The sequence below is a fragment of the Myripristis murdjan genome, chromosome 23, assembly GCF_902150065.1.
Source record: "Myripristis murdjan chromosome 23, fMyrMur1.1, whole genome shotgun sequence".
Taxonomy (NCBI): Eukaryota; Metazoa; Chordata; class Actinopteri; order Holocentriformes; family Holocentridae; genus Myripristis; species Myripristis murdjan.
Genome location: NC_044002.1, coordinates 2,354,677 through 2,370,504, shown reverse-complemented (window position 1 = coordinate 2,370,504; position 15,828 = coordinate 2,354,677). Strand labels below are relative to the sequence as shown.

Here is a 15,828-nt window from a genome sequence, read left to right as displayed (position 1 = left end):
ATTAAGAAGCTGGTTCACCAATTGGATGCAAAATTAATGAGATGAGATACCATACTGCTTGGCATCCATACTGAGAGAATCACAGTAAAACAACACTCACTACTGCAGACTGACACCGAACTGCTGTGTGGGCAGCGGGGGTCGAGGTGGAGGGGTTTTCACTGATGGAGAGGGGCCACCTTTCTGTGCTGCTCGTAGCCTTTCATCATGTCTGTAGAAAGAAGTTTTACTTTGATTGATATCTAGAACTACTGTGTAGGTTAAGATCAGAATTTGGTCTTCAATCTAAGGAAACACCTAACAGCAAGGGCCAATTTTGCCTTCAGAACAGCTTCATTCCTGTTCATGAAACCTACAATGTAATATGGAGGCATCATCATCTTTGCATATGGGAACACCATGAGGCAGAAATAGCATATGCAAAATGAGTACTCTTTTTTTCTTTCCCTGCATAATAGAGTAATCTACTACTAAATTACTCCAAGGAGTAGACTTCTGATGTGTAACCCAGGCCTATCAGACTCTATCTACTGATCTTTCACCAACAGCTATGTGATAGCTCATGGAAAAAAGTTCTGCTCTTGGCATCAGATCAATTTTGGCTTGGTGTTTGTCAAATGAAGAGCACTTAATACCTAGAGTGGAATTTGCTGTAATGCAAAGCTAGCTACATTCTTGCTATACTTGGAAGAGAACTTTTGATATCATTACCATGTTAGTTAGAGTCAACATGAAACAGAACAAACTGTTCACATTCTGGGGCATTTATTTATGTCATTGCTTTTGCACAACAGTATAAAGGTGTACAGGAGCACACATTGTGGACTGCATATTTCACAAAAGCTACAGACATTGTGGGTTAAAGACATCTGGTATTTTTCTCCAAACTTAAACTGGATTATTTTTCCCCACTGATCATAGCTCCAGGCTTTGTGTTCAATATACCAAGTTATGCAGCTCTGATACAAGCGGGTTTTTGCCGTAAATACCAGCTTTGTGAAGTTTTATTTGAATGTCACAGATGTGTTGAGTTGATTCCGTGGCCATTTTTGAGTATAGTTTGGTCATAGTTGCCATCTGTCCTATTATATGTCAGTCTATTCATGCTGATGAACTTTTATTTCCTTGCCAAATTAACTAATTCTGTAGTCACTGTGACTGTTGCTCTATATTTCTCTTCTGTGATCTGTTAGTGCTGTCATGTTGCTTTGAAAACTCAAAAGCTGTGATTGTCAGAATTATGTTAAAGCTGATGTAATGCTAATTAGTACTCCACTTAATACACCACACCTATGAAGCTCATCATTTAACAGTCTGGAGGCAGAGTGTGCAGCTGACGGCTACCCAAAAAAGATGATGAGTCTTCTATAGCAACAGCTAGGCTTCATTATGTTGTAAAAAAAAAAAAACTAGCAAAGAACTGTTGACACTGCTCTCTTCCTTTCCACAACAATCGTTCATCATTGGCAAATTTCTGATGAAAAATATGAAAAAGCACCTGAGTACATCAGGAGGGATGATGAGCTGGTCGTAATTCAGGTGTTCTCTGAGCTCAGCCAGGTAATTCACATACGTCAACTTCTTGCCAAACTTGTGACTGTGAGGGTAACATGAAGGCATTGTTACAATTGGTGGGCTTGAATTTCAGCCATGTCCAACTTTGTGAAACAGCAGGCTTTACCTTATAAGAGGTTTGAATATGTTCCAAACAATTCTAATGAAGTTCGTCGGATGGACAACATAGAGAGCTTTCAGGTTCTTCTTGTATCTGTAAGAAATTATAAATGGCTGTAAAAACTACAGAGGTTCAAAAGGATGTATAAGCAAGCTTGCACAAAACAAACACAGGTCTCCTTCAGTCCTACAGAACTTTCTGATTATGAGTACTGCTGGAGTTGGGTGAAAATTTATGACTGAGTTGCTAAGATTCCTAATTTAAGTGCCATTTTCAAAAGCTGGGTTTCCATTCTATTCAATATATCCTGAGCAAATTATGACGAATCAAATAAGAATGGTGAAAAGTTAAATAATGCTGAATTCTCCAGATGCTTTTTGGAAAATAGAGAAATTTATGAAAAATAAATAATGATGGTGAGTAGAATATCATACATGCAGGGCTCCAGCGTGCGACCTAATTTTTTTAAGGTGCGAGTTAAAATTTAATTAGGTCGCGCCGGTGCTACTTGCAGGAGGACGAGTGAAAAAAAAAATCATTTTTTTTCTCTCATCACTCCCATGGCTATGTTAGTGCAGTAATGGTTGTGGTTGATAATAAAAATATTAGGCTACTTTCTGGCTCATTCCTGCGACTCCTATCTCTCCTGTCTCTCGCTCCCTGTCTCTGCCTGCCTGTCTGTCTTAATGCGTGACGTGCACAGACGTACACGCGCGTACACGCAGCGCGCTCACTGAATGATCACCAACGATCCCGCTAAAAAAAACTAAACAAAGAAGATGAAGCGGTCTATCACTGATTATTTTAAGAAAAAGAATGTGTCAGAGGAGGCTGTTGATGCTGGAGGGTCTGAAAATAGGGAAGCGACAAGAGAATTTTGGACTTGGAAACCGAGTCCAAAAGGCAAAGAAACTTTCCAGATACAGCAGCGCACTGACATAGATTGTGTAACAATGTGAAGAGTCGCCACTCTGCTGTATTTTCACTGGCTAACAGCAGCACACTGGCTTAGCTTGTCTATTCAGAGAAGAGGTATCACTTCGGCTTATTTTTCAATCTATGTTATCACAGGCATGCTACTGCTCTTTCATTGGTAGCTGAATTGTTAGGTCTGTTTGATAAGAAATTTACATTGTTAAAACAAATAATAATTTAACATATTGTTACAGTAAAAAGTACTCTGTCAACCCTCAGGTGAAATAATTACTGATGCATCCTCTTGTCATTTTTGTTCAATCAATAACATATCATTTCGTGGTTTTATAGAAGTATTGGATCGGGACTCGGTATCGGCAGATACTCAAAATCAAATGACTCGGACTCGGACTCGGGCGCAAAAAAAACGTGATCGGGACATCCCTACTTTCATTTTTATGTTTTGTTTATATGAAGAAGATGATCTATTTTGTACTGCTGCTGCAGAGAAACGTAAAGTTCAAATTAAAATATTTTGCAGACAAGTTTGGGTCATTTTTAATCTTTAAATTTCATCAACATGATAAGGTCATGCATTAATAACACGCTATACAAAGAAAAATATGGTGCTACCTAATTTCTTTTGGTGCTACTAAATGAAAAGCTAGGTGGCACCAGTGCTACCTGTGAAAAAGTTAGTCTGGAGCCCTGCATACATGCATTAAGTCCTTTGCACACCAAGTCTGTATTTTCATCTGAAATTGTCACATTTAAAAATAAATTCCTACCAAGAGATAGCATCCACACTTACATCTGCAATGGCTCACATTGATGGCTTACTAGACGATGTCTCTACCTAAACACCAAAAAACAGTCTGTATGGTGTTTACTAAACAAAACATGAAGGTGTCATATTTTAATGTGTTCTTTAGAGGACATGAGCTTGATATTGTTAATGAATTCAAGTATCTTGGGAGTGACATATGACTCAACCCTAACATTTAAAAATCATGTAAAAAAAAAAAAAAAAAAATTTGCAGAATTTTAAACATGTTAGGCCTTTTCTTGACACCAAAGCTGCCAAGATGTTCTTACATACTATGATTTTCTCACACATTGAGTATTTGAGTATTTTTTTGTCTGTTTTGTTCTGTTTGATGTCTTTGTCACCATTATGTGTACCTTGTTAATTTATAGTGAACGAGTGCTGTATGCAAGCTGTCTCTATGTTAGTCTCTATGCAAGCTGTCTCTATGTTAGTCTCTATGTCACCTGCCTAGGGACTACAGATGAAAAGTAGCTGTTTTTACCAATTCTGGCATATTTACATGGGTGTATCTCTCACACTAATGTTCATAAATATGCATTGTCCCTAATAATAAACCAACAAAATAAAAAAAATACATAAATAAATAAAATCTGACCTCACATTGTCTCAATTATGTTTTCATACCGACATCGACACTTTGATCAAAGGTTTCGGAATAGGTTCGATTTTCAGCGTTTTTTTGTTTGTTTGTCTGTTGTTGTTTTTTTGCAGCAAGCTTCATAAGTTGAAGGAACAATTTAATAGGCTGTCAAGAAGGTGTAAACACTGCATGCACAAACAAGGCAATGAGGCAACTCAACCATTACGCCAGACTGGATCTGCTGGGATCTCCAGCAGAGCACGGAAACACTGAGACTGAGATCAGCTTTGCAGAAAACTGTGATTTACAGACTGATCCCAGGACAGCTACTAACTAGGATCTTGTCTGTATGTTGCAGCATTCTGAGGCCGTGCCCTGAGGATCTGCGGATCCAGTTGAAAGGCTGATCACCATAGAAGTTGAAATGAACCATTCAGTTTCTGTGATGATCACCTGGTGTGGACTTGGCACAATTTGCTCCTCACCGCTCTTGATGCCTTTCGTCTCCTATTGTGAATTTCGCAGTGAATTGAATAATAAAATGCCTCAGACTCAGTGTGCAAGGTTTCTGTGTGACGATTTTTAATTGGATGATGGATTAAAAATACGTATATGAAAAGTACAAAGATCTTAAGTCTCCCTCTCAGCTGTGTGACCATTATATAAAGAACAGAAATTTGGTTTTCACAAGTACTGTAAACCACCACAAAGTTTCATTAGTCCAATGTGTGTTTAATTAGCCTACAGGTAAAGAGGACAGATGTGTCACAATCCAGACTGACTCATTTGACTTTGTCTCTTTGTCTCTATCCACGGTAAAGCAACTAGTTTGTGTAAGTGATTTTTTTTTCTAATGTACAGGTTTTAAAACTATGATTTCCCAAACTTATAATTGCTCCCTTGCCATTTCTTAAACTGTACAAATATGCTATGATGAAAATAAATAAATTTGCATACATTATTGATCAGAATCTTTAGTCACAGTCTCTTGGGAAGGGTTTAATGGTGAGACTAGAGCTGTGCTGTAAATATACTTAATTCCAGTACAACTTTGGCCTATCAGGCATTCTTTGCAACACAGGAGAGTAAAGAAATAAGCCAAGGTGACTAACTTTCTGTCAAATTCGTTGTAGGCTTCTCGCAACCACCGTAGGGAGGGCTTGTTGTGGCTCTTCAGACCGTAATGGAAGTACACCACAATGTAGTCCATCTCAACATACTGATCCAATGTATACTTCATGTACCTATGGAGGGCAATCCAGTGTGTTAGTAATACCAAATATTTGAAAAAATGCTAAGCACATTAGTGATGAATCATTGACTCCATTTACTAAAACATAATTTCATATTGGAAAGAATTTCTGGACATATTTAGTTGTGATCCCAGAGAGGGTGTGACAGGACCAAACACAACCAACTACAACCTCTTTGGATTTTGATCTGAACTGCAATCTGAACTGGACCTGATAACATTTGGATACTGCAGGTTTCAGAAAACCTAGCATCCAAATACCTAGAATTGAATTTAAGACCAGTTTTGAAAAATAAAATAAAAAACAAGAACATACAAAACAGATTATTTGTGGTTGAATATACTAGTGAAAGTGAACTATAGATAGCTATTAATAAAAAAAAAGGGGACACCTAGGACATTGCTAATGGATATGAATTCCAACTGTCTTCGGTAAAGCCGGATGTATATTTTACTACTAACCATGATTTGCATTCAACCTTATTAACTTTGATTCTGGACTGACTGATTTTGTGTAAGGTGTCTAACTCAAATTAAGTTAAAGAGTAAATAGTCCACAGAGGCGGGCAGAGAGCTTAGCAAAGTTTAAGCTTGTCTTGCCAAAATATACTTTAGGAGGACAGGGTGTGCAAACTTGTTGCTGCTCTCGATACCATCTGGTGGTCAGGTAAAATCATTTATTGTACATGTAGGAATTTCTTTTGCGGTCCATTACAAACATGTTTCACATCAGAAGATGCTCAGAAGATTTGATGACTGAACCTGAAATGGCACATGTTCAAGTTCCACCCACTTGAAGGCATTTTTGCAACAGTACATGGCCAATCAGCACTAGATTTATTCAGTGTCCTACCACTAAAGGTTTGCAACAATTGGCAGGGCAGCTATGTCAAAACAGAAATTAACTCGCCTGTGCCCCCATGTTGTCTGCCTCTTCTTAAGTCTGCTGAGAGGCACACATATGTGTCATAGTGTTACTTGAATCTGCTTTATTGGCATCAGCCAAGCCTGATGCCAGTAAATATGAAAAGTTAATTAGTTCTTCCATGCCCTATGTATAACCCTTCAACACAGCTCTGTTCAACTCTTTTTAGAATTTTTTCAGATATTCTCCTACCAGATAAATGTACAAAGAAAGATAGAATTGGATAAAAACAAATGCCCTTAACAACTCAGCTAGCAGAGGTAAATAATTAGCAAACATGAAACTAACTAAATAAATAAATACATAGAGGAAAACTTTCAGCAAGACCTGACTCACTCCAGCAAGCGGTGGTGGTTTAACTGGTGGGACGGAGGAAGATTGCAACTACTGAAGATGATCAGCTTCCTGCCGTAATTGTCATCCCCTAGAGAGGAAACAGCCAGAAAGCATCAGATAGACTGCCTAATGTTTCTTCCCCTTCTAGTTGTGCTGTTTCTTCTTTATCTGAGGAACCAGATATAAGGACAAAGTATGCATGCACAGCACAGAGGCAGCTCATGGATTAAAAAAAAAAAAGGAAAAAAAAAAAGGCTTTGTCCAAGGCAAAAATGTTATCTGTGATTTGTAGTGCAAACAGATGCAGAACTTTGAGATAAGAATATTCAGTGAAATTTTTAGGGGGTAACGTTATTCAGCCAATAGGCCTGTAATGTAGATAAATCATTTAAAAGCAGGAAATGTGGAAGGTCTACCAATCCAGTCTTTCCTAATCTGAAAGTAGGGCTATATCTCTAAGAACGTAGTAACACTTGGCATGATCTTATCTATCCAAGCCTGAAACTTAGTAATGGGGCAGTAAAGTGAGATTTTTCATAATGTATTACTTCTTGGATGTTTGTGCTGGATCTCTGCCCAAATTCGCTCCTCTTGATTTTGAAAATATAACTATTATTTACACTACCAGTCAAAAGTTTGGACACACCTTCTCATTTAATGTTTTTTCTTTATTTTTATGACTATTTACATTGTAGATTGTCACTGAAGGCATCAAAACTATGAATGAACACATATGGAATTATAGCTGCTGCGCAGCAATGGTCGGGGCCAGACGATTTTAGGCAATTCTGAGCAACAAGTGGAGAATTAGAAGATGGCAGTCTAATGTGCATTTTGCATCAGCTGAGGTTTGAACTCACAATTTCTGGCATGAAGGACAATGCTCTATCTCACTGAGCTAATTGGCAAGTGACAACACAGTGATATGTTTAAAACTTCTTCTAGCTTATTATGGGAATTAGAGCTGTAACAATAAATAAATCAAGCTAAGGCTTGAATTCACGATCTCTGAGACCAAGGACCATCTTCTATCACACTGAGCTAATTGGCAAGTGCCAACTCATTTGAGGCTTCACAAATTGACTAAGCCAGTCACATGATAGCAGCCGCCTATGCACGGAAAGGCAGATTTCAAACCACTGTAAAAAAAAAAAAAATCAGTCTTCAAGACAAAAATCTGAAAATACACATCTTGCATCTAGACATCATGGAGATGTTGGTAATTTGTTTGCGATAATGATAAACTGACTTTAATTGTAAAGGGTACAAAGGTTTCTTCTGTATTGGGGCTACATTTTGATGAAAATTGCAATGCTGTAGCACATATGGTTGATTTATTATAAATTTTCAAAGTATTTAAATTTAGAGGCTTGCTGTAGCGCCATCATCAGGACTATTGGCTTGTGTTGGCAGCTGAGGAAATCTGGCATGGGACTTTTGTGCAAAGTTTGGTGAGTTTTCAGACATGGGAATGTTGCAGAAGCTGAGGCTTGAGCTCGCAATCTTCAACACCGAGGACTGGCCTCTGTCTCACTGAGCTAAAATATCACATGTAGCTTTACAAACTGACTAAGCCAATCACTGACGTGCAGGACAGCAGCCATCCAAGCATGGAAAGGCAGATTTTATACAGCTGTCAAAAATTCAGTTATTAAGACAAAAATCTGAAAATACACATATTGCATCTAGACAGCATGGAGATGTTGATCATTTGTTTTTAACAATGATTGATTTGCTCCATAAGTGAAAAACTGATGTTTAAAAATGCCATTCTTGCATTGTCTCCAATTGTTCACATGAGAGCAAAATTCAAAATGCTGTCAAAAACTGAGTTTTTGAGATACAGTTCTGCCCGGCCCCTAATTATGTAGTAAATGAAAAAGTATGAAATAACTCAAAACATGTTTTATATTTTAGATTCTTTATATTGCCACCCTTTGCTTTGATTACTGCTTTGCACACTCTTGGCATTCTCTCGATGAGCTTCATGAGGTAGTCACCTGAAATGGTTTTCCAACAGTCTTGAAGGAGTTCCCAGAGGTGTTTAGCACTTGTTGGCCCTTTTGCCTTCACTCTGCGATCCAGCTCACTCCAAACCATCTCGATTCAGGTCCAGTGACTGTGGAGGCCAGGTCATCTGCCGCAGCACTCCATCACTCTCCTTCTTGGTCAAATAGCCCTTACACAGCCTGGAGGTGTGTTTGGGGTCATTTTTGAAAAATAAATGATGGTCCAACTAAACGCAAACCGGATGGGATAGGTTGTCGCTGCAGGATGCTGTGGTAGCCATACTGGTTCGGTGTGCCTTCAATTTTGAATAAATCCCCAACAGTGTCACCAACAAAGCACCATCACACCTCCTTCTCCATGCTTCACGGTGGGAACCATGCATGTAGAGACCATCCGTTCACCTTTTCTGCGTCGCACAAAGACACGACGGGTGGAACCAAAGATCTCAAATTTGGACTCATCAGACCAAAGCACAGATTTCCACTGGTCTAATGTCCATTCCTTGTGTTTCTTGGCCCAAACAAATCTCTTCTGCTTGTTGCTTTTCCTTAGTAGTAGTTTCTTAGCAGCTATTTGACCATGAAGGCCTGATTGGCACAGTCTCTTCTTAACAGTTGTTCTAGAGATGGGTCTGCTGCTAGAACTCTGTGTGGCATTTATCTGGTCTCTGATCTGAGCTGCTGTTAACTTGCCATTTCTGAGGCTGGTGACTCGGATGAACTTGTCCTCAGAAGCAGAGGTGACTCTTGGTCTTCCTTTCCTGGGTCGCTCCTCATGTGTGCCAGTTTCGTTGTAGCGCTTGATGGTTTTTGCGACTCCACTTGGGGACATATTTAAAGTTTTTGCAATTTTCCGGACTGACTGACCTTCATTTCTTAAAGTAATGATGGCCACTCGTTTTTCTTTAGTTAGCTGATTGGTTCTTGCCATAATATGAATTCTAACAGTTGTCAAATAGGGCTGTCAGCTGTTTACCAACATGACTTCTGCACAACACAACTGATAGTCCCAACCCCATTAAGAAGGCAAGAAATTCCACAAATAAACCCTGACAAGGCACACCTGTGAAGTGAAAACCATTTCAGGTGACTACATCATGAAGCTGATTGAGAGAAGGCCAAGGGTTTGCAGCACTGTCAACAGAGCAAAGGCTGGCTAAAATATAAAACATATTTGGAGTTACTTAACAATTTTTTCTTTGCTACATAACTCCATATATCTTGCTTCATATATTTGATGTCTTCAGTATGTATCTACAATGTAGAAAGTAGTAAAAGTAAAGAAAAAACATTGAATGAGAAGGTGCGTCCAAACTTTTGACTGGTAGTGTATGTCATTTACAGGTAAGCAGTAGCAGAGTGTCAATACTGTCAATACTGATGTAATTCCTTGGCAACCATTATAATTCAATAAAGTAAAATAAAGTACTCAAATAGTCAACAACCATTTAAATCTTAACTTAATATAGAGCACATGTATTGTCATAATAGAAGTAATTATTAAAACAGGTGTGACTCCAATACTGTCTATACTGTAATGTATATTAGATTTCTAGTTAGAATTTGCATCCTGATTTATAACTAAACTCTGACATTTTACAGAATAAGACAAACAGCTGACCGGTGACCTGGATGATCCCATGTCGTGCCACATCATAAAAAGGGTGGGATGTATCGGAGCAGTAGTTGCTGGTAGGATGTATCTGTGGACCATCCAAACATTGCTGTTCTTCCTCTTCCCTCTGGATTTCTGACAAATGTAAAGAATATCGTTCCTAAAAACACTTTTAACACCTTCAAAATGCATCTATGGGTGAGTCACCTTGCATGTCTGGGTCCATTTTTATGTTTGATGGTGTATTTTTCTCATTGCTGAGAGTAACCCATGCACAACAGATCAGCCCCAAGATTCAAAACCCCTGGACATACGTCACACTCATAGACAGGAGATGTTTGCTGCTCAATATCAGTCAGCGTGTGTAACAGACAGGAATGCAAACCCTCTTGACAGCTGATATAAGCTACCTTTGTCGTATTGTCCATTTTCACCAGAATATGATGTCCACTAACTAAGAGAAGAAAGACCTTCAGGGTGAGAATCACTGCTAAGTTCTCTAGAAAACGTATGTGGGACCACTGGAAATTCCATGGGCCTCTCACTGACTGTCCCTCATATATTCCTCCATAGCCTGACTAACTTGCATCTGTAGTGACGACCTTCCGGGTTTTAAGCTTTGAATACCAACAAATAAGTGCATGCTAAAGCTTCGATGACAAAAAAAAGGTATTTGGGACAGCCCTACTAATCTTTCTAATATTGATCACCAATATAAAGCAAAACTTGCAAAAGTTCATTAAAACTTTATTAAATATTAAAATCATTGGTAACACCTGTGTTTACCTGCTATTTCATGTTAAAATGGCTGCTGTGAAAAAGGTCTGTTTGAGTGAACTATTGTTTTGAGTGGTGCATCACAAATAGTAATAGTACAAGCAGCACTGCAGGGGAAAAAAAACATGAGAAAATGTTCACAGCCAGTGCATCGTAGAGCATTGGCAGCTAAACTGGCAATCGCGATATATTCCATTTATCAGTGATTGCCAATTCAATTGTCAATCCGCCCAAGTCTAAACTGAAGTACAACAGATAAGGCAGCTTGATGAAAAGTAGTTACCAGAGCAATCAAAACTTTACAAATAACCTCCTGAATGATATTATGTATCAGTGTGAAGAGAATCTGAGGGTGGAGTTTTCCTTGTGGAGTCACCAGATCGGTGATTGAGGATTCTTTATTCTAATATTTAACTTCAGGTCACTTATGGAAGCACTATTTATAATATGGTGAGTGAAGATTATGTTTTCATCACAATTTCCCATACGACACCACCTACCATTTCCTGAGTAATGGCTCTCTCTGCTCTTGTTTTATTATTTGAAAACAGATTATCGGGGGAAAAAACTACAACAGACCCATAACACTGCGTGGAAACTCTCAGTGTTATCTATGGCTGCTATCAATGTTTATTCTGCAGTGGTCCAGGAAGTCTTCTATAAATACAGTGTCTGTCTGATAGGAGAGGGGAAATGCTCCAACGGCCAAGCTGCAGAAACTGACTGGACATTGGTTGAATTTACTACAGTTTGCCAGGACAGGCAGTCATATTTCTCTGGCCTGACTCTGCACACAGTGGAGGGGATTCCTTAAGCTGTAAGAAGACTAAAATCTGTCATCTGTTATCCCCATAACTCCAATAAAATGCTGGAAAGGAGATATGTATCACAGACCATGTCTAACTCGCTAATGACGTGATACAGTAAAGTAAATGAAGACCAAGGTTTCTCATCATCTGATTGGTTAAAACCAGCTGCAGATGTCATGTCTTACCTCTTAACAGTGCAAAAGGGAGGTGTAAGAGAAGACAAAAAACTGACAACGCAATGTTGCACTAACATAGCCAAGATCACAAAGTGTGAGAGCAACAGGGAAAAACATCACATTCACACTAATACAGAGACCATAGATTCACCTATTTGTCCAAATTATATTCCAGAATGGACATTAGAGGAAAATGTAAACACAGGAAGTGACAAATAAAAACTTAAGCAGCAACCAAGCACACTGTCTAGAGAAAGCTTGCTGGTACTTTATGAAGCATATTCAGGCTTCTTTAACAAAGCCTAACTTTGAATGAATGGAGTTATTCCGGGAAGGAAAAGCTCTTTTGATAAATTGCCACACACAGAGCATCCGATCCACACTGAATGCACTGAGAAAAAAATCTGGTCTTCTGGGCTGCTACTGGGGCTGGAATCTCATTTGTTAAAATCCATTCAGGGCTATTCAAACAACCAATCACCTCAAGGAAACGTCACTACCTCAGCGCCAATCACATCTTGTTCACATGCACCACTGACCACTTAGAGCCTTTAATTAATAAGGCATTATTTTTACCAGGCCCTCCAGAAACAATTATGAGCTTGGCTTGTCTTATCTGGAACATGACCTGTCTTCCTCCTTCTATTCGAATAGTTCTTGAAAGCCTGATCGAGCTAAAAATAGCCAGTTACACTGTGGTGTGCGACAGAATGCATAATTGGAATTCAGAAGAATAAACCTTTGTTTTGCAATTGGTTTCCCAGAAGGAATTATTTTCTCTGGTCTGATGCCAAGTCCTGTGTTGACTAACATAAGAAAGGCGACAGAGTAGTCTATTCAAACAGATTTTTTTTTAACTTCAACTTCAGCTATTTGTCTTTAGAACTTCATGCAGGGTTGCTACACCATCTTAATTCACCTTCAAGAACTTTTCAAGCATTTTCAAGATGCATTTTCAAGTTTTCCCACTTTCTGACTCAAAATGATTACTTCACTTCTTCATCACATTAAATCAGATGTTGTGCTATAAACAACCAAAATAATGTTTACTGAGAGAATCCTACAGAAGGGAGACAAATTAAAAGGAAAACAATTTTCATAATGTGTCACCAAACCAGCAATTTACCGTGAAAGTAATGCAGTTTCAATGTCAAGCAGTTTCAAGCACTTTATTCAAAATCAAAGCTCTTTTCAAACCTTGAAAATTCCACATTAAACTTCAAGCATTTTAAGGGATTTCCAATACTTGTACAAACCCTGGTCATGGCTTTACCTTGTTTATGGTCACGACTAGAATTCAACTAGTATGTTCTTTTAAAACCGATACCAGTATTTTTAGTGAACAGACCTCTCCGTGCATAGCCAGTATTTAGCCAGTATCAGGTGCTGGTCAGTCACAGGAACCTCTCAGTAAAAACAAAAATAAACCACCGCACACTGAAATGACTGTACTGTAAATTTATTGGGAGCAACCGATGCGTTTCAGCCATTGCTAGAAGCAGTATTTTCAGGTTCGACTAGTTAATTAGAACTAGAAAATTAAGTGTTAGATATATTAAATACATTAGATACATTACTACCTTCACATGCCACTACAATCCACACAATTAAGCTGTAGTGTGAAATACACAGACTTTGGTTTAAAATCAGATTTGTCACAAGAAAAATCCCTTTCTGGGATAATTCACACTTGCCAAGAGGTAAATTATCCCCTGATAAGATACTAAAAGATTTTAACATACTGTTACAATGGCTTGAAAAGGGTGTTATGTCATTTCAAGAATTGAAAAGGAATTACAACTTATCCAAAGTGCATTTTTTCTGTTACTTCCAACTGAAAACATATGTGGGGAGCAGTGCAACCTGTTTGTCCAAGCAGGGAGGATGTCTCACACACGTCATATTTTAACAAATTAAGACATTTGTATCATTTATACATGTCTATTAAAAATCTCTACAACGGTTTCAACCATAAAGCTTGTTGGGACTTGTATTGTATTGTCCTTACATAAAGTGTTTTGTTTTTTTTGTTTTTTTTTTTAATTTTCCACATGATATATTAAATCATACCAACAAAATTTTAATCAAGGTCACAAACTTCTAATTCATGTGCACAATATAGTTTTTTTCATGATGTTTCAAGATCTCAAATAATACCACTGTGGCCATGTTCATGTTTTGGTTACATTGTTTCCTTGTCTTAAAAAAATAATAATAATATAAGTAAAAAATGTAGCCACAATTTCATGGAGAAGCTAACAGTAGCCACCTGTGTATTTCTGCATAGAGGTTCTGTATACATGTATATTGATATGGAGATATGTCAAAGTAATTATAAAGAGCCCTTGCCTCTCATGGCATTATACTGAGCAACAGGAGTCTACTGAGGATCCTAGGAGTGCAGGACTTTTAGCAGCATCAATACGCCAATTTGGATAACATCACTGGACTCACTGTAAACCACCGGTATGGCAGATTGCATGGCTACAGATGGATGCACACAGAGTTTACAGGAGGGTGTCTAATTTGAATATATATATATATATATATATACATATATATATTTATTTGAGTATTTCATTCTCTCTTAAAATACAATATGTACAGTCTTGTACCTTACCCATATTTTTTTGAATATTTTTTGTTCAGAATGTAAGTAATGTCATGCTCCATCTTGAGGATTGGCTCCATTCAAGCTGTAACATTCAAATACCGATTTTTAAAAAACGTGATGGGAAAAATGAATGGGAAATTTACTTCCGTAATGTTGCTACTGAAAAAGTGAGCATCGATGTTCCAGTTCGATATTTTGAATAGTAATGTGAATGTAATGACCAGGCAGGCATGACCAGTCTATAATTTCAGAAAACTGCATCCCTTTACTGTACACTTGTCATGATATCCAAAATCCCAGATGATACCTAGGCTCATATCACAATATCAATACAAACTGACCCAGAAATGTATCTACCTGGCAATTAAACCAACACATCAAAAGAACTCAAGTAATACAAACATTAAATCTATGTATAGTCCTTGCTATTGCAAGGAAATGTACTGCATCAAACTGGGAAACAGTCTCCCAGCCCTGAATTGGATATTTGAGATGAAATGTGTGCCTGGAGAGAAAAAAAATACCTATGCCCTTAGAAATCAATATGTCAGCTAATGTAATGTACTGCAGCATACAAAAAAGACAAGTAAAAGACATTAACCACGTTTCAATTCACTGAGCATCTTACCTATTTCTGCCAGCTGCTCCAGGTCAGCTGTTGATATCATTATTGATGGTCGTCAGCCTTGCCATGCATGAAAGGAGGGAAAAAATTGCATCAGTGACAAATGGGAGGTGGAGACATACATGATTTTAACTGTAATTTCAAGGTAGCAAGTGTGAACAACCTGCTGAACTTCAATTTTGAACAACAGTCAACTCAAAGCCTTACACTACAGGCTTGTGTACTGAATGATATTTTCAGATGGTGAGGCATTGGCATGAATGGAATGAAGCAATTTCTTTTTTGAAAGTGATCAGTGGGAAAAATATTGAAAATGTGATGTGAGAGCACCCTGGATGGGACAAATACATGCATTTCAAGATATATGATGAGTCTGATTTTTTTTTTTTTTTTTAATAATCTGATCTGATACAGACAGACTGCCGGTAAACACAGACATTTCAACACAATATGAAAATCAGACAACACTCTCAAGGCTCATAACTTGATCAATGATGGTGGCTCCCAGCATAGAGACACGTGGGTCATGGGAAGGCTGTACCAATGAATGCTTTTCTTAGTAATAAAGGACGGAAATTCTGGAATCACACAATGCAGACACATCATCAGTGGTGTGTGCCATGCTGTCATACACCACTGGCCATGATGCTTTGCACAAGCAACAGTGACTAGAAAACAATATAAGCCATCT

The 15,828-nt window shown here is 38.1% G+C and overlaps 1 protein-coding gene across 3 annotated transcripts in view; it reads right to left on the bottom strand.

Annotated features, from left to right (window-relative positions):
- The window catches only part of LOC115355230 (rho GTPase-activating protein 8), a 29,732-nt gene that overhangs the window by 10,626 nt on the left and 3,278 nt on the right, over positions 1-15,828 (bottom strand). For 2 of the 3 annotated variants that reach the window (XM_030045943.1, XM_030045944.1), the window contains exons 2-9: positions 15,141-15,197; positions 10,143-10,271; positions 6,513-6,600; positions 6,162-6,197; positions 5,112-5,243; positions 1,682-1,768; positions 1,499-1,597; positions 101-211 (exon numbers count right to left, since the gene is read on the bottom strand). In XM_030045943.1, the coding sequence (XP_029901803.1) occupies positions 101-211; positions 1,499-1,597; positions 1,682-1,768; positions 5,112-5,243; positions 6,162-6,197; positions 6,513-6,600; positions 10,143-10,271; positions 15,141-15,180 (722 nt within the window). In that variant the 5' untranslated portion in view covers positions 15,181-15,197. The remainder of the gene's footprint in view (positions 1-100; positions 212-1,498; positions 1,598-1,681; positions 1,769-5,111; positions 5,244-6,161; positions 6,198-6,512; positions 6,601-10,142; positions 10,272-15,140; positions 15,198-15,828) is intronic. The other variant, XM_030045945.1, reaches the window with a different exon arrangement.